The sequence below is a fragment of the Trachemys scripta genome, chromosome 12 (genome assembly GCF_013100865.1).
Source record: "Trachemys scripta elegans isolate TJP31775 chromosome 12, CAS_Tse_1.0, whole genome shotgun sequence".
Classification (NCBI taxonomy): domain Eukaryota; kingdom Metazoa; phylum Chordata; order Testudines; family Emydidae; genus Trachemys; species Trachemys scripta.
Genome location: NC_048309.1, coordinates 32,322,043 through 32,343,933, shown reverse-complemented (window position 1 = coordinate 32,343,933; position 21,891 = coordinate 32,322,043). Strand labels below are relative to the sequence as shown.

The 21,891-nt window shown below is 47.7% G+C and overlaps 1 protein-coding gene across 3 annotated transcripts in view; it reads right to left on the bottom strand.

The window, feature by feature from the left end:
* Nucleotides 1-7,891: 7,891 nt before the first annotated feature.
* The window catches only part of MMP24 (matrix metallopeptidase 24), a 107,097-nt gene continuing 93,097 nt past the window's right edge, over nt 7,892-21,891 (bottom strand). For all 3 annotated transcript variants that reach the window (XM_034787954.1, XM_034787955.1, XM_034787956.1), the window contains 2 exons: nt 11,485-11,751; nt 7,892-9,045 (listed from right to left, as the gene is read on the bottom strand). In XM_034787954.1, coding sequence (XP_034643845.1) covers nt 8,708-9,045; nt 11,485-11,751 — 605 coding nt within the window. In that variant the 3' untranslated portion in view covers nt 7,892-8,707. The remainder of the gene's footprint in view (nt 9,046-11,484; nt 11,752-21,891) is intronic.

Genomic DNA, 21,891 nt, shown 5'->3' with positions numbered 1-21,891 from the left:
TCTTCTCCCCCCCCCCCCCCCAAAGGGATTTTTCTCCTATAAAAGGGAGTGGTTTTCTATCACACAACAATAGATTTTAAAACACACTTAAAATGGCTTAATGAAAGAGTATAATGCTTCCTCTCTCCTGTTGCTAGACGGTTCTTCCCCGGCCGGATGGCCGTAGGCTACTTTGCCCTGGCTGTAGCTTTACAGAAAAGGTCTGAGGTTGCAAGCACCAAAGATTGTGGCTGTGTCTGGTGCCTTTCTGAACTCAGCTGCTCTGTGTTCCCACCCCCGCATCCTGAAGTTGTCCCTTTGGAGTGGGGAAACAAGTGTATCAAAGGGCAAGTAGGTGTCAGTTCTGCTTACAAACAAAGCTGCCTCATAAGGGATAATCCAGGAGTGATAAGGAACCAGTGGGGCAGCCAGGCCTCTGAAAGCAAAGGGTGCCTCTGGGATTCATGTTGGAGAGAAAAGACCAAGTGACACTCTTCTCTCTCCCCCCTCCCCCCCCAAGCTTTTCAGTTCCCATTTACTTCTAACACGGGAGCCATGGGCCCCACAGAGAGTGTAATAACAAAGCATTGGGACAGTTGCTCCCTCTTATCTGTCAGATGTACGTGCTCCCCACACCCTCCCTGACTATTTCACATTGCAGAGGAAGGCCTGTTACTGAAGACCTGCCAACGACATAATGTCTGTGATCCCCATTGGGGCAGCTCCCATGAAAGGAACCTGCAGTTAGAACAAATGGCTGGGAGCCTTTGCCTGTGGAATTGGGCTCTGACCTTCCCCAGATGTGCTTAGCAGGGCTCTCTCCCTGCACCTTTGACATGCTGCTTTGGTGGGAGGAGAATATTGGCCCACGTTCTCCTCAAAGCATGTATGTGTGTTTGTGTTATTTCTTGGGAGTCGCCAACTATCTGGCATGTAAGTGGAGTTGCCCTGTAGTTAGAATTTCCTTTCCAAGTGGCCCTGGTGATCCCGCCAGGAAGGCGGGGGCGGGAGGGGAAGGGAGCGGGTTGGCGACACTGCTGAATAAGTTCATTGGGGAAGAAAATCAGAAAATTGCACCCTGCTGAGAAGAAGCGGACTAGAGAAGAGCCCAGGCCTGTCCATCAAAACCCACAAGGCGATTGGCACGAAAGGAGGTAACCGGGTGGATGGGCACTATGTGTGGAACATCGTCAACGTCCGCTATCTCACTTCTGGCCCATGGCTCCCACCGCAGCGTGGTCCTAGCTCCGTGCTGCTCCAGCTCCCAGTTCTGGGTGGCTGCTCTACTCTGCCCCTGGCAGCCCCAGCTAGGGTGACCAGATGTCCCGGTTTTATAGGGACAGTCCTGATTTTTGGGTCTTTTTCTTAGATAGGCTCCTATTACCCCACCCCCACCCCCTCCTGATTTTTTACATTTGCTGTCTGGTTACCCTAGCCCCAGCTCACATGGAGAATGGGACCCTGGGCTTGTGACTGCCTCATTGGCCTGCCTGCCCTGTCAATCCAGCTGACTTGGAGGATTGGCTTCTCCTCACTGGCCCTGGGGACTGTCAATCTCAGGATCCTGATGCCTCTGGCCCTTTCTCCTGGTACTGGGAAAGGGCCAACCACCACCTCCACCACCACTAAGTTTCAGTATAGGGCCAACAGCCCCCTTACAGAGAGATGAAGGGGTATGGGGGTGGGAAGATAAGGGCTGTGTGCCAGTGCCACTCTGCCAGGGGGAGGTGGAGCTGTGGCCCAGGTGGAAGAGTGAAAGGGAATGGAGGGGGGCTGTGCTGTGATCCAGTGATGGGCATGGGAAGGGGGGCAGGGCTGTGAACCAACAAGGAAAAGGGAGGCAGGCAGTAGAGTGGAGGCTCGTGTTTGTTGGTGGGAGTTGCAGAACAGACCTTTTTGGCAGCAGGATTTACGAGTGCAGGATCCATTCTGGGGTGATTTTGTTTAGGAGATCGCAATGGTTGTGTTCCCCCGCTCCCCCTGCTCCCATTAGAGGGCACTGTTGGGAAGTTTGCAGCATCAGGGCACTCACAGGAAATGTAGAGAGGTGCCCTGTTGAGGCATGGTGGGGGGAAGGTAGCTTTGTGGGGGAGGGTCCAGGACCCTGGGGGGGAGGGGGGAGTTGAAGAGCAATGGCTGTGGGGGGAAGGGGAAGGCCAGAGAGGCCAATGTGATTTCTCAACAGAAAATGCCTTTTCCACAAGGGAATTAGCTGAGACTTTTCCATTGATCCCAAATATTTCCTTTGGGGTCAGGTTGACGTGAATAGAAATATTTTGGTTTGGGTCAGTTCAACATCGGGTGACCAGATGTCCCGATTTTATAGGAACAGTCCTGATATTTGGGGCTTTTTCTTATATAGATGCTTATTACCCCACCCCCATCCCCATTTTTCACACTTTCTATCTGGTCACTCTAAACTTCAACATTAATCTGAGGTGCTGGGTGCCTCGTGCCCCTGTTCTCTACGGGCAGGATTCCTGGGCTGGACCACGTCTCCCACTATGCACTGGGGCCTTCCCACTGGCTGAGTTGCATCCTGGGAGAGGTGATCTTGCAGCAGGGTTGGGGGGGGTGTCTGAGGCAGTCCAATGAGCCCCTGGGCCAGCTCAGACAGAGGCAAGTCAATGTTGAACTGACCTTGCTGCTCTGTGAGAAATTGTGCTATTTTGGTTGACTCAGTTTGCAGCCAAGCACATGGTGAAGTGTCCGAATTGCCCAAGGGAGGGGAAGCCGGAGTTTTGACCAGTCTCCGTGTGAGAATATTTGCCGAAAGCCAGCAAGGGGGTGCTGCAGGCTGGGAAACGAGCCCCTGTTCCTACATTGCAGCTACCTGGTAACTGCTGCCACAAGCGAAGTTGAGGCCAGGCAGAGGGGTGTAACCAAATGTCTCAGCAGCATCATACACATGTGCTTACATTTGTGTTTCCACTGACACCAATTCTAGAGTCTTGCGCCGATGCAAACATTTGGCGGCACTGCCAAGCTGCAAAGATGGTAAACAATATAACCGCATGTGTGGGTGCGGCTATCTGCAGCTTTGCAGGGCTCTACTCATCCCAGCCCATCTACTCATCAGCTTGTGCTCTGGAGAGTAGGGGAGCACAGATGCAAGAATAATAGAGACTGCAGAGCAATGCATGAGTTTGGGTTAGTCACTTACACAGATCATCCCAGCAAATGCCATTAAACCCTCCAGCCAGGTACTACGCCAGTCACGTGTTTTTAGATGTCAGATCGTTTACAGAAACTGTAGTTTACATATTAAAAAATTTGGAAATCCCTGGCAATATATTTCATATCCATAGCCAGATGGCCATAGCAGCATGAATGCAATTGTATGGTTCCGAGGGGAGAGAGAAATAGCTGATGTATTTTAAAAACATCTACAGTAAATGACAATAGCTTTTCCATTCATATTAAGGTCAGAGATCTTGTGATCTACCAGGGCTAGAAGAAAGTGTGGCATTTCAGCCTGACTGTTACCAAGCTCCCATTTTAGCAAATGCAGACTTGCAAATGTAAAACATTGAACACAGTTTTGTGAGCACTTATTGTCCCAAAATTTAGGTGTCAACGGTGAGAGTCCCAAATTGTACTGACAAATAAGGGACAGTGGCATAAGTGACCTAAACTGCCTGCAAAAACTTAACAGCAGGAAACTGTGGCTACTATTATTTATACCACCATAGAATCATAGAACTGGAAGGGCCCGCGTGAGGTCGTCTAGTCCAGTCCCCTGCACTCCTGGCAGGACTAAATATTATCTACCATCCCTGACAAGTGTTTGTTTAACCTGCTCTTAAAAATCTCCAATGATGGAGATTCTACAACCTCCCTAGGCAATTTATTCCAGTGCTTAACCACCCTGACAGTTCGGAAGTTTTTCCTAATGACAACCTAAACCTCCCTTGCTGCAATTTAAGCCCATTGCTTCTTGGCCTGTCCTCAGACGTTAAGAGGAACAATTTTTCTCCCTCTTCCTTGTAACAACATTTCATGTACTCATGTTCCCTCTGTCCTCTCTTCTCCAGACTAAACAAACCCAATTTTTTTCAATCTTCCCTCATAGGTCATGTTTTCTAGACCTTAAATTATTTTTGTTGCTCTTCTTTGGACTTCCTCCAATTTGTCCACGTCTTTCCTGAAAAGTAGCACCCAGAACTGGACACAATACTTCAGGTGAGGCCTAATCAGCACAGAGTAGAGCAGAAGAATTACTTCTCGTGTCTTGCTTACAACACTCGTGCTAATACATCCCAGAATGATGTTCGCTTTTTTTTTCCTCAACAGTGATACACTGTTGACCCATATTTAGCTTGTGATCCACTATGACCCCCAGATCCCTTTCTGCAGTACTCCTTCCTAGGCAGTCATTTCCCATTTTGTATTTGTGCAACTGATTGTTCCTTCCTAAGTCGAATACTTTGCATTTATCCTTACTGAATTTCATCCTATTTACTTCAGACCATTTCTTCAGTTTGTCCAGATCATTTTGAATTTTAATCCTATCCTCCAAAGCACTTGCAACCCCTCCCGGCTTGATATCATCCAAAAAGTTTATAAGTGTACTCTCTATGCCATTATCTAAATCATTGATGAAGATATTGAACAGAACCGGACCCAGAACTGGTCCCTGTGAGACCCCACTCATTATGCCCTTCCAGCATGACTGATAACTAATCTGGTAATGTTTTTTCAACCAGTTATGCACTCACCTTATAGTAGCTCTGTCTAGGTTGCATGTCCCTAGTTTGTGAGAAGGTCATGCGAGACAGTATCAAAAGCTTTACTAAAGTCAAGATATACCATGTCTACCACTTCTCTCCACCCCCATCCACAAGGCTTGTTATCTTTCTTTGACAGTGTATCAGGTTGGTTTGACAGGATTTGTTCTAGACAAATCCATGGTGACTGTTACTTATCACCTTATGATCCTCTAGATGTTTGCAAATTGTTTAATTATTTGCTCCATTATCTTTCCTGGTACAGAAGTTAAGCTGACTGGTCTGTAATTCCCCAGGTTGTTCTTATTTCCCTTTTCATAGATGAGCACTATATTTGCCCTTTTCCAGTCCTCTGGAATCTCTCCCATCTTCCAAAATAATTGCTAATGGCTCAGGTATCTCCTCAGTCAGCTCCTGGAGTATTCTAGGATGCATTTCATCAGGCCCTGGTGACTTGAAGACATCTAATTTGTCTAAGTAATTTTTAATTTGTTCTTTTCCTATTTTAGCCTCTGATCCTACCTCATTTTCACTGGCATTCACTATGTTAGACGCCCAATAGCCACCAACCTTCTTGGTGAAAATCAAAACAAAGAAGTCATTAAGAACCTCTGCCATTTCCACATTTTCTGTTATTGTTTTTTTCCCCCTCATTGAGTAATGGGCCTACCCTGTCCTTGGTCTTCCTCTTGCTTCTAATGTATTTGTAGAATGTTTTCTTGTTACCCTTTATGTCTCTAGCTAGTTTGATCTCGTTTTGTGGCTTGGCCTTTCTAATTTTGTCCCTACATACTTCTGTTATTTGTTTATATTCATCCCTTGTAATTGACCTAGTTTCCACTTTTTGTAGGACTCTTTTTTTTATTTTTAGATCGCTGAAGATCTCCTGGTTACGCCAGGGTAGGCTCTTGCCATACTTCCCATCTTGCCTACGCGGTGGGATAGTTTGCTCTTGTGCCCTTAATAATGTCTCTCTGAAAAACTGCCAACTGTCTCCAATTGTTTTTCCCATTAGACTTACTTTCTATGGGATCTTACCTACCAACTCCCTGAGTTTGCTAAAATCTGCTTTCTTGAAATCCATTCTCTTTATTTTGCTGTTCTCCCTCCTACCATGCCTTAGAATCATGAACTCTACCATTTCATGATCACTTTCACCCAAGCTGCCTTCCACTTTCAGATTCTCAACCAGTTCCTCCCTATTTGTCAAAATCAAATCTAGAACAGCCTCTCCCTGGTAGCTTTTTCCACCTTCTGAAATAAAAAATTGTCTCCAATATATTCCAAGAACTTGTTGGATAATCTGTGCCCTGCTGTGTTATTTTCCCAACAGGAGTCTGGGTAGCTGAAGTCCCCCATCACCACACAGTCCTGTGCTCTGGATGATTTTGTTAGTTGTTTAAAAAAAGCCTCATCCACCACTTCTTCCTGGTTAGATGGTCTGTAGTAGACCCCCTCCCTGACATCACCCTTGTTTTTTACCCCTTTTATCCTTATCCAGAGACTTTCGACAAGTCTGTCTCCTATTTCCAGCTCAATCTCAGTCCAAGTGTGTACATTTTTAATATATAAGGCAACACCTCCTCCTTTTTTTTCCCTGACTGTCCTTCCTGAGCAAGTTGTACCCTTCTATCCCAGTATTCCAGCATAAATGAAGGCCAGTCTAAAAATATGTCCCAGAAGCCTTACCTCATTGGCAAGGGGTTTTTTCTGGCATTCTAATGGGATAAAGCAAACATTTCCAGCCCTCCTGGCTCAGGAGATAGCCAGCCTTATATCTGTCGCTGGTCCAAGACACCCGCAGTATTCCCTAGAGGCCAGTGTCATTTGCAGGGAGAATTCCAGATTTGGGCAGAAGGGCAATGAGAGAGATATTTTCAACTGGTGTCTGTCCGGAGCTGCTCAGAGGAATAGTAAAGTGCATGGTAAATGCATTGTGGCACATGGTGCTGGAATTTATAATGTGCATGTCACCACCATGTGTGTAGTACACATAGCAATATACTGAGTTGGGGAGAGGTGGTTAGTGATTAGGTCTGACCTTATTTGGTCCTTTGTTTGCAGTCCTTCAGCCATCCGGACACTCCATCACGTCTTTCACTAAAATTCAAATATGTTACATCTACCAAGTTCTCTTCTTCCACTGATTTTATAATTCTGTTGAAGACGCACTCAACGTTTCTTGGCTACTGAAGTGCGTTATAAAGTATAAAATACAAAACAGTCTGAGACCACACAATGTGCAATTCAAATCAGTCACTGAAAGTTCTACCGCCCCCTTCGTGGTAATATCTGAGTCCAAGCCAGGCATGTAAAACTAGACAAACACAATCTCTCTCTTTCTTCCTGCCCTGCTCTTGTCATCATCAATACTTATAATCTGAATCATGCTAAAAGAAACAAGTGAAACAAACGGTGAGATCCACATTGTTGAATGCTAATCAGCAGTTCAATGCTTCTTGCTTCATCAGCTACACTGGCGAAATTCAGCCCAAGGCAGAAGGCTCACTCTAGGACTAGGGGCCCACTCACATCCCAATTAAGCTCTCCAAACATGACACAAGTGATGTGTAAGTGTTGCCTAGGGCTGCTATGGGCTTCTCTGCACAGGGCTGAATGTCACCTGGAATGCTAACAGAAGTGCTGTGTTCATTTTCTTTCATAGCCATTTAACATATTGTTTGGATACCAGCATGGAAAATCAGATTAAGGAAGGCTCTAGCTAGGACATGACATCCCCAAGCATTCACATTTACAAGAGGGAAGAACAGACAACTGCTGTCTGAGAAGGAGATTTGTCAAAGCTCAGTACCCAAAATTCAGATATTTATCCAGCTCTTAGCTGAGTCTCTCATCTTCAGAACTGTGCTAATCATCCTGTGAAAACAAGCTTTCTCACCGTCCTTTGGCATTCCACCTTTTGGCCAGCTACTTGAGTGTGAAGAGGTGAGTGAAAAATGAAAAATAATTTTCAAAGTTATATGTTTTCATGTTTTAGGCACAGGCATAGTTCTTACTTTATCCAGACCATTTTGCCTAACTATAATGAAGATTTCCCTCCAAACAAGCATTTTCATTCTCTTGAAACCTGAGAGGCAAATTTCAGAATCTGATTATACATGCCACTATAACAACACTTCATCTTTTCCCAGAATTTTCAGATAAAATACAGCAGAGTTCTTATATAAATTGTTCATTGTTTTGGTAACAATTTATTGTTTGTGACTGATGGGAATTTCAAATAGTGGTAATATGACATTTAAATATTCATTACATGAGAGGTTCCTAAAACAAAAGCATTTAGGGCTGTGTTAACAGTAGGGAGTGTTTTGGTCTTTGTCTTGTGGACTAACTCAACTGAGGAGTTGCTGTTACTAGTTAAAAGTTCCTTGAACTCCTGGCCTACACTGAATTACCTCCTCCTTGTGCACTGTGCTGAGTGACGGCATCAATTATTATGAATGTACAAAACATCTGACCAGCAGGTATTGGAAAATTGCATCCAGGTAATTCCCTGGTTCTTGTAATAAACTAAGAAGATCTTTTGGAATGATTCAGCATCAGCATGTCTTCTCCTTAAGATACTGAATTGCTCCCGTTTCATAGATTTAATTATCTTAATTCATTTATGAGACAACTGTAAAAAACCTGGTCCATTTAGAGGTGGTTAGCTACACTGGAGAATGCTGGGTTTAACAGAGACCACTGGGGCAGGGCACTGAAGAAGGTTTCCCAAGTCAGCTGAAAAACATTTCAAGAAAATTCCTCTTGCAGTCTCTGACACGCACAAGGGGGCCTGTGGAGAATGGCACAGCAAGACAGACACATGACTGAGGCAGTAAGAAGGAAAGAGGCTCCACTCTGCAAGGCCACCTCTGTATTTCCTGCTTCTTTCAGTCCCAGAACTCCCACAACTCATAATAAGTCACTTGAACAGTTTTGTTTGATGGACTTCGGAACTCATTTGCGCAGCTCTGAGCTGAAATGTGCAGGTGAACGTGTCATACCCATTCCTGGACAGGTCGTTTGTAATAGGTAACGTTTTGCTGCACTTCTTTGTTTTTAAACTGGAAGATGGTATATACCAAGACAAGGATACACAGAGATAAGATGCAAGGGATAACTACTGCAATTGCATTTACAGTGCTAGGCACATCATTGATTGTCACCATAATATCCACATCATCATGGGGGAAGCGTCTCTCTTTGCTTTGTTCAACTTCCTTTTGGTTGCAGCCCATCCAGTCTTTGAGGATTGACCTGGGGTAGCCTGGCTCCACACTCAGCCTCTGGTTATCGAACTTCCAGTACTCCTTCCCTTTATAGAAGTAGGTATAAACTAGGGGACAAAAGAGAGATCACTTCATACCATAACATTCAAAGACTTGAAACGAAATGGGCGCGAAGAGGAACTGAAAGGCGTTTCGCTTACAGTCATTATTTCTCTGCCTAATGGTAGGAGGCTGTGGGGGCAAGAAAAACAGACATAAGGAACCTCCCATGGCAAATTTGGAAATCAGAAGGCAATTGCTTGATTTTAGTGGAATGTAGAGCAAATGTTTACAGGAAAAGCCAAGCAGCTGATTTGCCCTTTATTTGGAATTCTAATCTAAGCTTTCAGGGGCAAATTATGGTCAACTAAAGCACCAACACGCCTGCCCTGATGCACTCGGGGACTTCCTCTATGTTACAAAAGCATTCCAATATTGGCGGGGCCCAGCGTCTGCACTGATTTGGATATTGGTTTGTTGATATTTTTAGAATATTTTGTTTCATACATATGGCTCTGAGGGGGCAGTGAGGGAGAAGACCCTGGATAGGAGCACCTCTTTGGAGCACACCTGTTGGAAGATTTGGCCTTGGTTATTAACCAGGCGGACAGTGGCTTCAAAAGCTTCCCTCCTGTTGCTGAAAGGCTGGTGCCTTCAGCTGCTCCTTGACTGCAGTAGCCTTCACTCTCCAGATGCTTCCCACCCCACCCACCCCCCGTTTCTTAGTCTTTCTCTCCCCACCCTGTGGGCAAAGGGCAGGGAAGATTCCAGCTCCCACTCTTCCTAGCTGGCTCCTACTCCACTGCTCTGTAGGAGCTCAGGGATCTTTCCTGACATCTCGAGAGAAATCCACTGCAGCCGGGTGCCTGTGTCCCCTGCAGAGGACAGACTCCACTCCAGCCAGCTGCTTCTCTTTCCCAGTTGGCTGGAGAAGAGTTGGAGGATGAAGGAGAAAATCAATGGGGGGAGAGAAACAGTCAGCTCGATGCAGCCAGGGATGGAGAAGTAAATATTGCTCATAGTCCCCAGGCAGGGGCCCATGGGGCTGGGCACTGGGCAAACACGGAGGGAGAGAGAGTCCCTGTTCCAAGGAGCTTGCAATACAATAACGTGACTTAGTCGTAGAAAAGAGGGTATGTGTTTGTTTGAATGGGGCAGGGAAGTGGGTCACAGGTTACTGGGGCTAGATTCACAAAAGGACCTAGGTACCTATCTGCCATGTGAGGTGCCTAAATCCCAGAATCAGGCCCCATTCGGATTCACAAAACCCTTGCTCAGCTGTAGCCAAACCTTGTAGGTGCCTAAACTCACTCGGCACCTACATTTTTGCATTAAAAGTTCCTTAGGTGCTTATGTTTCTGCCTCTGAGTCTAAACATTGCAGTCATCAGGTCACCTACATCCCAGAGCACTCCACCAAGCGGGGGAAGAAAGGAGTTCCTCCGCCTAACTTGTCTGTGGGGCCCAATCTAATACGCAGGCCCAAAGCTCACCTACCAAATCGGGTCCCTCCAGGCAAACTTACACAAGACCCCCATAGGCGAGGGGTCCCTTGTAACTGATCGGGGTGCTCAGCTGGGATGTGAAGATCTCCATTCCACCCTGCAAGGGAGAAGGGATTTGAGCAGAGATCTGCCCCCTTTCAGGCCAGTGGCCTAGCCCGAGGGGGGCACCCTCCGTCTTGCCTGTTGAAGCAGTTCCACTGGGAATACATAATTTAAAAACGTCATTAGAGCAGGGGGCTGGGATCCTGCCTATTCCCCCTCCCCGTGAGTGCTCTCCCCACCAGACTACAGTCCTTCTCATGCCTGGGCTCTCTCTCTGGCCCAATCATTCTTTCATTAGTGGAAGAGCTTCAACAAGAGAGACTGAGGGCGTCCCCACGTCGGAATACCCCAGAGCCCAGCCCCCACTTGAGAGATGGCAGATTTCTGTTCCAATCCCCTCTCCCCCTCAGGCAGAGAGGGCACTTGCACCACGGGTCTCCCGTACCCTACATGAGCACCCTAACTTGTGGCATGCTTCCTCCCTCTGCCCCACCTGCTAAAACAGCATGGGCACCACGCCCCAAAAGAGGGTTTGCAGCTGAGACCCCTGAGCAGCGGGAGGCCCCTCCCTGGAGCCTGGACTTAGACACCTATCTCTAAGGGGGCGGAGCTTAGCACCCACCTGGACTTGGCACCTCCCAGTGGCTAGTTTAGGCGAGTAGCTGCCTCGCAAGCTGGCCGTTATGAATCCCGTTTGGAGGTGCCTGTCTCTCCCCACTCAGGCACCTAACACAGCCTTGTTGAATCCCAGTGGTTTTCTAGGCACCTAGACCTTAGGTGTGGTGATGCTCAGCATGTGACTCCAGCCCTTAGCAACCTCTATGGCCACTGATGGCAGAGCAGCACTGTGAGTGCTGGGGCCTGAATTCCAGCTCAGTCAAACCATCTGAAACATCCCAACCCCAAGCTCGGGGACCTGGTATTAGTCTGACAAACACTTGCAATCATGGGTTCTACATACAGCCTTCTTTGCTGATGAACGCTCCTTGTGGGGCCTGTGGGATTCCCCTCCACACAGTGATGGGCTTTGGGTATCCTGGGTCAGTCGCTCTCTTGTCCTCGTTATAGCGCCAGTACTTGTCGCCTTTGAAGAAATAGGTTTTGCCTACTGGCTCCCATCGCAAAGCTGTGTCGATGCCTTCCCGGGGGAGACAGCTTCCCAGCTCCACCAGGCCGTGTGGGTACCCTGGCTCTGCTGTCACTTCCTTGAAAACCCAATATTTATCGCCTAGGAATGAGGGGAAAAAACAAAGAATAAATTTACTGAGCTCCAGACAACCACTTGGATCTGAAATGTTCTCAGGGCCTGTAAGTGAACTTCAAGTTAGGCACACAACAGGGGAGTGCTTAAGAAAAATCATTTGCCAGGCTGATTACAGCAGCGTCCCCAAACTGTGGTCTGTGGACCTGTGGTGGCCCAAGAACATTTGTTGGTGGGCTGCAGAGAGCTGGCTGGTCACCTGGTGCTAGCTCTCCCCTTGTTTCCAGCTGAGAGAAACCGAGGGGAAGGGAGAGAGGGCGGATGAAAAGCAAAAAGAGACAAAAGTGACTCACTCCGAATAAACGACCAGGAGGACGCTGAATGACAGACCTCACTAGAGAGCCTACAGACACAACAGCATATTCCTGAGACACGTTATGTACCAAGAGTCACCAGCGGGGTGTTGGATGGGTGTGAATGGACGAGAAGTTATCTATGGGCTCACTTCTCCATTAAGATGTGATCCACTATTTGGGACCACAGCATGCAGCATATTCTCATTATCAGCAGCAGTCAGCAAATATATGCCAAATACCATGCTCAGTACCACCACAAATGATTCATTTCATCGATTGGTAACACTCAACTAAAGGAGCAGGTGCTGAATAGTATTCAACCCTGCCTGCTTCCCGTGAAGGGGTTTTGTGTGTTTTGTCTTAATCATTACTACATTCACTCCCAGACAGTTATCTGACCCCTGCTGTGCTCTCTAAGCATAGTACACCCTTCCTCTACTGAACCCCCCCGGGATCCAAGCCAGGGGCTGGAGGAGCTCTGAGCCCCCGACGCAGCCCCGGGCCGGAGGATCTGTCAGCCCTCGCTGCAGCCACGGGGCTGGAGCAGCTCTGAGCCCCCACCACAGATCCAGGGCTGGAGGATCTGTCAGCCCTCGCTGCAGCCCCAGGGCTGGAGGTGGGATCCAGGGACCAGGTTCATTATATTCTCATTATTATGAAGGGCATTATAGCGAGGGTGTCGTGTAGGTTCCAACTCTCCCTACTGGTGGCACATTACTGCACACACCATGGAAGAGAGGTAATCATAGTGCCAGCATAAGGAAGAAGGTGGCTACATCCTAAAAGCGCCAGGAGAAACAGTCTGAGAATTGTGGGGCTCTCAGAGGGGCTGGAAAAAGGGAGCACAAGACACCACAGCAGATACAGCTGGGTTGCGTTAAAAACAACTTTGCCAGCTCAGCCACTGCTCCCAGCTGAGGGCCAAACTGTGCAGGGCAGACGCACCACTTCAGCTTCTCCCTTCCCCTTCCCTCTGCTTGATTTCTTTGACCTCCCGGGGGCCAGGGGTGGGGAGAAAACTCTTGTCTCTGATTGAACTTTGACCCTTCTGTCCTCCCTTCCCCCCACACTCCAGGGCCAGTTCTGTGCCCAAGCTGCTGCAGGCAAGAGTGTTACAATGCGGATACCCTTGCTTGGTCGGCACCTACCTGCCCCCCATGATTCCAGTGTACTGGGAGCAACATCCCACCCGCCCCCCATGATTCCATTGCACTGGAAGTAACATCCCCCACTCCGATTCCAGTGCACTGGGAGTAACATCCCCCCCATGATTCCAGTGCATCAGGAGCAACAGCCCCTCCCCCAATTCCAGTGCACCAGGAACAACAGCCCGCCCTCCCCCCGATTCCAGTGCACTGGGAGCAACGCCCCCTCCATGATTCCAGTCCACCAGGCGCATCTGCCCCTCCCACAATTCCAGTGCACCGGAAGCACATCCCCCTTCGAGATCCTGACTCCAAGCAAAGTGCTGCACTGGGCCTGGGGATGCCTTACGCCTGTGGATCAGCAGCAGGGCTCAACTGAGCAGTGTGTGTTTGTTTTCTGTCTGAGGCCTCTCTCTCCTGGTACTTTTTCCAACCCCTCCTCTTCCCCCAGTGATTTTACTTTGCTCCATCCCCAGCTAATCTCCTAGATTCTGGGTTTATAGTAAATCTGAAACTATTCAACCCATTTGCCTTAAATGTACATGTGTAAGAGGTACCAGAGCTAAGCAACGTAATGAAATTTTTAGTTTCATGACAAATCGTTTCCATGTTATAGTGGCATGTATAATCAGATTCTGAAATTTGCCTCTCAGGTTTCAAGAGAATGAAAATGCTTGTTTGGAGGGAAATCTGAGCTCCCAAACTCCTACCCAGGAATGATGATTCGGGCTGGTTCTGATTCAGCAGATTGCTGAGACCGTGTTATTGTGAGATTGGCAATACCATTCGTGCAGGGACTTTTCTTTCATTTTTATTTTTGTTAAATGAGTTGTGAGAAATGCTGTGTTGATTTCTATTGCTGATAGAACGTTTGCGCAATGGCGTTCGCACTATAATCCAGCATGGACAAGGCTCTAGGGGGCAAAGTGTCGGCAGAACAGGTCTGCTAATGAATTCTTATCTGCAAATGAGCCGGTTATGTTAGCATACGATTATTTAAACAATTTGCATAAATTTCTTAAATATCTACTACAGTAGGGTTACCATATTTTGTGCCTCCAAATGGAGGACACTCTACGGGCCCCGGCCCTGCCCCCCAGCCCCGCCCACGCCCACGCCCCAACTCCGCCCCTTCCCCTGCTTCCCGCGAACATTTAATTCGCGGGAAGCCTGAAGCAGGTAAGGGGGAGGAGGCGCGGCCCAGGCTGGCCCCCCGGCGGCTCCAGCCTGGGTCGGCTCGGGTCCTGGGGTGCCGGCCCTGGCCCCGGCCGACCACCCCCGGCCCGCCCAGCACTGCCGGCCCCCAGCGGCCCAGCGGACCCCCTGGCTCCCGGCCCAGCGGGCCCGGACCGGCTCCCGGCCCCGCACTGGCCCAGCGGACCCCCCGGCTCCCGGCCCCAGACTGGCTCCCGGCCCCGCGGCCCAGCGGACCCCCCCGGCCCCGCGGACCCCGCGGCCCAGCGGACCTCCCGGCCCCGCGGACCCCCTGGCCCAGCGGACCCCCCATNCCCCCTGGCTCCCGGCCCAGCGGGCCCGGACCGGCTCCCGGCCCCGCACTGGCCCAGCGGACCCCCCGGCTCCCGGCCCCAGACTGGCTCCCGGCCCCGCGGCCCAGCGGACCCCCCGGCCCAGCGGACCCCCCCGGCTCCCGGCCCCGTGGGCCCGGACCAGCTCCCGGCCCAGCGGACCCCCCGGCCCAGCGGACCTCCCGGCCCTGCGGACCAGCGGACCCCCTGGCTCCCGGCCCCGCGACCCCGGCCCGGCCCCGCACCGGCCCCGGCCAAAGAGGCCCCGGTGGAGCCCTCCCAATTTTCCCAGACATGCCCGGCTTTTGGGGATTTCCCTCCGGACGGGGATTTGAGCCCCCAAAAGCCGGACATGTCCGGGAAAATCCGGACGTATGGTAACCCTATACTACAGACTTGTTCCCCCTTCTGTTGTTGTTGTGAACAGAGCAGAAACCACGTCCTCTTTTGATATCAGACTATTTCTTCTTTATAAAGCTAAAGGGAATCCAGTTAAACTCCAATTGGGTGTTTTGGGGGTGGTGGTGGGAGTGAGTAATGAGGTCACCCCCTTGTAAATCTCATGGATTTAGGTCCTATTTCGGTTTGGATAAGAATTATGTATTTTTCAAGTGATCTTTGGTCAATTTTGATCACTTCATTTATTTTTTCTGTTTCTCACTGTAACAGGGTGTAGCAGGGTCCCCTTTGCTCCTGCCTCTGCTGCGTTCACAAACCACTCAGAGCCCCTGGGGTTCAGCAATCACCGGTGCAGTTTATTTACAGCATGCGGACGCGCCCACCACCTTCTCACCATAAACAGATTGGGGTTCAGCCTTAGGGACATCTCAGGTTCTGCACCCAGGAGGGAAGAGCTACCGTTCTCCTTCCACTCTCTGGCTCTCCCCGGCTTCCTTCCTCTAGGCCTGTATGTAGCTCCCAGCTAATTAGGCTGGCAGCTGTTTCCCATTTGCCAATCTGGTGCAGGTTTCTCTAGCCAGCTCCAATTTACCTCCCTTAATTGGAGCTGGCGTGACCGAGGGCTGGCTCAGGAGTTCCTGCCCAGCACCCTGTCACACCCACATGATCTTTTATCTTTCCTGGTCTGCCTAACTCTCTCTGTTTCCCCCTCCCCGTTCACGTCTCCGGGGTGGTGAGAGGGAACCCAGACATATCTTTCCTAGATCTGTAACTAACTGTGGCCCAAGCAATGACACTATGCAGGTACCTGATAAAGAAATATTTGACGTAAGCACTCCTTATGCCTAATATTATAAATTGTGTTTCCAGGAACATCAAAGCGATGAATCACCCGATAAAAAGAAAAAGAATAATCACTCATCTAGAAACACTGAAAGCAGATATTATCTTCCTACAGGAAACCCACCTTCATGACTTGGAGGCAGAGAAATTTAGAAGGGGCTGGATGGGGGAAAGGGTGTTTAGCAACCAAAGATGTAGGAATATTGTTTCACAAATGACTGAAATTTATAAGTTCTAGATGTAAATAAAGATGAGGAAGGTAGATTTTTGCTGGTGAAACCTACAATCTCTGACTCTCTATATACCCTAATTTATATATATGGACCTAATAAAGATGAGCCGAGGATTTTTTTAAAAAGTTTTTTCCCCAAATTAATTACTATCCCCCTAGAATCAATCATCACAGTAGGAATTTTTAATGAGGTGTTGGATCCTTTTTTTAGACAAGCCAGGCCGGCCCCAGTGTACACAATAACATGCTAGAAGCATTAGAAAGACTATCTAGAAGACTTGGGGTTAAAAGATGTATGGCTGTTGCAGAGTCCTACAATGAAGGGTTTTACTTTTTTTCCTCCACACTTTCCACATATTCACAAATAGATTTCTTCCTGATTTCTATGGACTCCGTACTTAATAACCAAAGCAAATCTATCAGGATCTCTGATCATGCACCAATGATACTACAATTTTCCCCTCCTGAGACAAACTGGATTTGTAAGAGATGGAGACTGAACTCCTCTCTTTTGAAAGATAATATTTTTCAGACTATATCACAGCAGAAATTTGTTTTTCTTTGCAATGAACGACACACCAGAGATACCCCATTCGACTTTATGGGAGGCACTAACAGCTTTTATTAGGGGCAGGATGGTTTTCTACTCAGGAAAGAGCAGTTAGCCAGGCTCAGCTCCGGAAATTAACCAAACAATGGATTTAGAAATGTGCAAACTACCCCTCTCAAGGAAATCTTTAAACATTAATCAATCTTCGGTATGAAATCAACAGATTGACTTCAGCACAAGCTGAATTTGCTCTTTTTAGAATCAAACATACTGGGAGTCGGGGGAGAGAGTGGGCAAGATTCTCACATACAGATTAAAAGCGAGAGGTCAAAGGTCCTGAATGGTATCACACAAGTCAGAACAAGGGTAGGTTATTAGTAAGCAAAAAGAAATCAGTGATATATTTTTGAAATTCTACAGGCTCTTTACAGTAATGATTCACCACCTGACCCAGAAGAACTGAATACTTCTGTTAAACCTCTAAAACTCCCACAAATCTCAGAAGAGCCGCAGGACAGGCTGGCCTCTCCCTTGTAACGATCAAGGCAATGGAGGACATGAGTCCGGGCAAGACTCCCGGCCCCAATGGCCTATCAACAGAATTCTAACAAAGTTTCAGAAAAATTCTGGCCCCTACATTTTACACAGATGCCTTAAAAAAAGGTACCTGATCTCCTACTATGAGAGAAGCCCTAGTTACTGTACTACTTAAACTAGGTAAGGATGTGCCAAAGTGTAACAGCCATAGACCCATCTCTTTAAACAATGCTGATATAAACATACTTTCAAAAATATTGGCAAAGTGGCTTGAAAAAGTAGAGTGGGATGGTTCACCCCAAGCAGGTGGGATTTATTAAAAAAAGGCATAGTTCAGATGACACATGTCAATTGATTAATGTTGTGGCATTCCATCAACCTTCTAGACATTCCCATAAAATCATTTCACACCATTAGAGAAAGCCTTTGACAGAGTGAACTGGTGATATTTGGTTTGTATCCTGGATAAATTTGGGTTGGGGAAATCCTTTATTTCATGGATGAAGCCGCTATATTCCAATCCCAACTCACATATCCTTACAAATAGCACAATGTCCCCCCACTTTGATTTGCTTCAGGGAACTAGATAGGCATGCTCCCTCTCCTCATCCCGTTCAATCTAACATTAGAACTGCTTGCCATACTAATTAGGGAACACCATTCAAGGGATCGAATCAGGCAGTCAGGAGACAAAAAATCCTTCTATATGCAGACCACATCCTCCTATTTATTAAAAATCCTGATCAATCAACTCCAAATATCCTACAAGCAATAGATAATTTGGGTAAATTCTCTGGCAATAAGATAAATTGGGATAAGTCGGAAGCAATGAAGATCTCATTGAATCTAGCTGGAACCGACTCTCCTATAGGGACATTTAGATGGCAACAGACAAACCTCCGATATCTTGGCATCCTGTTCCCTAAGGAAATAAAAACTTAGTCAAGGGTAACCTGCCCCATTACTCATGCAGTTAGCAGCAATTTCAATAGATGGCAGACACTGCCTCTCAGCCTTTGGGGAAAACCAAACATAATTCCAATGAATGCCCTTCCCAGGATCCTTCTCATCCTGAATTCCAGGGCTGGCCTTAGGCATGGGCAAATGGGGCGAAAGCCTGGGGCACCGTTATAAACGGGGCGCCTCCAGAGCAGGCGTGCCCCTCCCCCGCTGCTTTGCTGCCATCTGCAGCTGCATTGCACCTGCCTTGGAGCCGCACCTGGCTAGCTGCTCCCAGGAGCCTCCTGTTTGCTGTGCAGACCCGGGGGAGGGGAGGAAGGGGGCGCTGATGTCAGGGTGTCCCCCTTCCCCTGCCTCCCCGCCCATGTACCCTATCTCTGCTGGGCTGGGGCGAGGGGCCAGGGGTCAAGAGGAAGACGGAGAAGCTGCTGGCGGCTCCTGTTGTCTGAATGAGCCTTCAGACTGCTGAGTGCCGCACCTCCAACACACACACACTCTCTCACACACACCCACTGTCTCTGTCTCTCTCTGTCTCACACACATTATGTGTGTCTCTCTCTCTCTCTGTCACACACACACACTATCTCTCTCTCTCACACACACCCACTGTCTCTGTCTCTCTCTGTCTCACACACATGATGTGTCTCTCTCACACACACACACACACACACACACTCTCTCTCTCTCTCTCACACACACACACCCATGTCTCTGTCTCTCTCTGTCTCACACACATGATGTGTGTGTCTCTCTCTCTCTCTCACACACACACACACACACACACACACACACACACACAGGTATATACCCCCCTGTTTTGACGGGGACCTGTAATCTGCGTCATGAGATTCTGGGCTCGTTACCGGGACCCCACAAGAAGGACTTGAACATGTTGTTGAAGTGCTGAGCGCTCACAGCAGCTGCAGTTAATGGGAGCTGGGAAGGCTCAGCCCAACTGGCAGGAAGGGATGAACTCAGGGCTGGAAGACTGCAGGCCCTGAATTTGAACTGTAGCTTTGCCAGATTCCATGGCCTTGGGAATGTCACTTTGTTTCTGTGTTAGTCCTAACAAACATGAATGAATTTATATTCAAAACACTCCTGTGAGGTAGGGTGAGAAAATGGCATAAAAAAGTCCTGCCCTACCTCCCCGCATGTGCGGTGGGGTCAGTTAGCTAGGGCTAGGACTAGATTCACAAAGGGACTTTGGCACCTAACTGCCACATTAGACCTCTACACTCCCAAATTTAGGCTCCAGTGGTATTCACAAAATCCCCACTCAGCTGCCGCTGCCGAAGTCAGCAGGCACCTAAAATCACTCAGCACCTACGTTTCTATTGTAAAGGTCGCCTAGGCACCTATGTTCCTGGCTCTGGATATGCACGCTGCTGGCTCCCTCTAGGCACCCGGATGCCTAAGCTCCAGTGTGATGCACAGAGTGGGGGAAGATAGATGTTCCTCCACCTAACTCACCTGTGGGGCCAGCCTCAGAGCAGAGGGTGGGAAAGGAGCTCCCTGAAACTTTTAGCCAGTGGGTAGGGAACTCCTCCAGGAGGTGGGAGACCCTCAGTTCAAGTTTCCCCTCTATCTGAGGGGGAGAAGGGATTTGAACAGGGAGCTGTTACCTCTGAGATGCAGGCCCTAACCACTGGGTTGTGAGATATTCTGATGTGCAGTATCCTCAGTCTCTCTTCTTGAAGCTGTTCCACTTTGGGTTAAATAAAGATACCTTAGAGCAGGGGGGCTGGACCGTGAATCTCCCACTTCTTGGGGAGTGCTCTGACCATCAGGCTCTAGAATCATTCTCTTGCTTGCTCACTCATTATATAACTGGAGCATCTAAAATTACTGGAGGCTCTTGAAAATTTTGGCCATAATCTCCCAATGCCTCAGTTCCTGGTCTGTGAAGCTCTCCCTATATAATAGGGTTGCTGCAAAGATAACACATTAATATTTGTCAGGCTTAGATACGACAGCAATGAGCGCTATAGAAAAGGCCGCAAGATTTCTTTCTTGTTCCCCCAGTTAGGAAGGAAGCCAATTATTATTACATCTGGGGTCCACATAAGGAGCCAAATATAATGCTCTTGGGTTGTGCAGAATGGGACAGGAAAAAATTAAATGTCCTAGAATTCCTTAGGTCTATTTATCTCCTGCTCCCTCCCCTTCCTTTCCTGTTGAGAACCAAAGATTCCTTTATAAACTCTCCTTTATAAAGCCTCAGTCATCCAGTTAGGAAACAGAAACAATACCATGTGACTTGGGTGACCAATCATATGTAATATATAGGGATAACAAATAAGTGTAGTGGCTCAATTAATGGACAGTCCATAAACTGTGATTAATACACACACATGATTTGACAAACATTTACAAATAGAGAGTCCTAAAAATTCTGTTTTGTTCACAGAACATTTGTGGGAATAAATGGGTTGGATAAATGATTCACTATAAACAGTTTGACCAACTGTACTGACCAACAATCCTAGTCATTGGTTTACATTGTGGAGAATCTTCATGAGAAAAATTGCTGGTGATTTTTTTTTTTAAATGAAGACTTAGATTAGGTAGAATTTGAAGTAGATTTAAGGTTTCTTAGAATCACTGTAATCTCTGCAGGGCACCTGCTGGCACTCAAAACAGTAAGGAATATGACTCTAAGTAACTTTAAAAGCTTTAAGCCATTATTCACAAGAGGGGTCCATATGTTAAAATTCTCACTAAGGCCCAGTTGGTAAAACTTGAGTTTTATAGAAAAAAATCTGTTTTTGACTTTTGAATGAAAAAGGGATTGTGGGAACAATTTTTGACAAGTGAGAAACACGAGTCTTTTTCGAAGTCCAATAATTTATAAGTGGATCATCAGGTTTGCCTCAAGAATTCAAAGACATTCTCCTCTATCTTCAGGCTAAAAAGAGCTTGTAAGGATGTGTCAAAATTACATTTATAATGGAATATTGCAGTGAGCAAGATGTGATTGAATGGACTTGCCAATCTCATGTTCCTCGGACTCTGTACAATCATCAATTATGTGGCTCCCACCTGTCCCTGCATGCCGTCCAGAATCACTTTATTTGCCATTTACGCAGAGATTCACGCCAGACTACACAGGCATAAAACATGGTGAAGCCTGTCTACTGTACTGGTGGCACTGCTGTATGTTTGGTTTTACAATGAATTCTATTCAGCAATCACTTTCCATCTAGAGATGGTCACCTCTGGGCCAAATCCTCCCCTCATTTCCCTGAGATCAGGAGTGAAGTGGGTAAGGCCAGATTTTTAAAGGGAGGTAGTTGTCTAAAGATACAGATAGGTGCCTACTTGGATTTTAAAAAGTGCTTAATTGCCCAATTCCATTGATTTCATGACTTCAGTGGGAGTTAGTGCCATGGGGTTAGCTCCACAAAGAGGACTAAGTCCTAGGCACCCTGGACCGCAGGCATTGTATGGGGAAGTTAGGGGCCTAAGAAAGAGATTCACAGAAGCCAGCATGCTGAGCGGTGGGACATGCTGTGGAGAGGGGCGAGGCCTAAGCCCTGCCCATCTGTGACTAATGTGGGAATTTTGATGGTATTTTTAAAAAAAACCAGAGTACTTGTGGCACCTTAGTTAGTCCTCT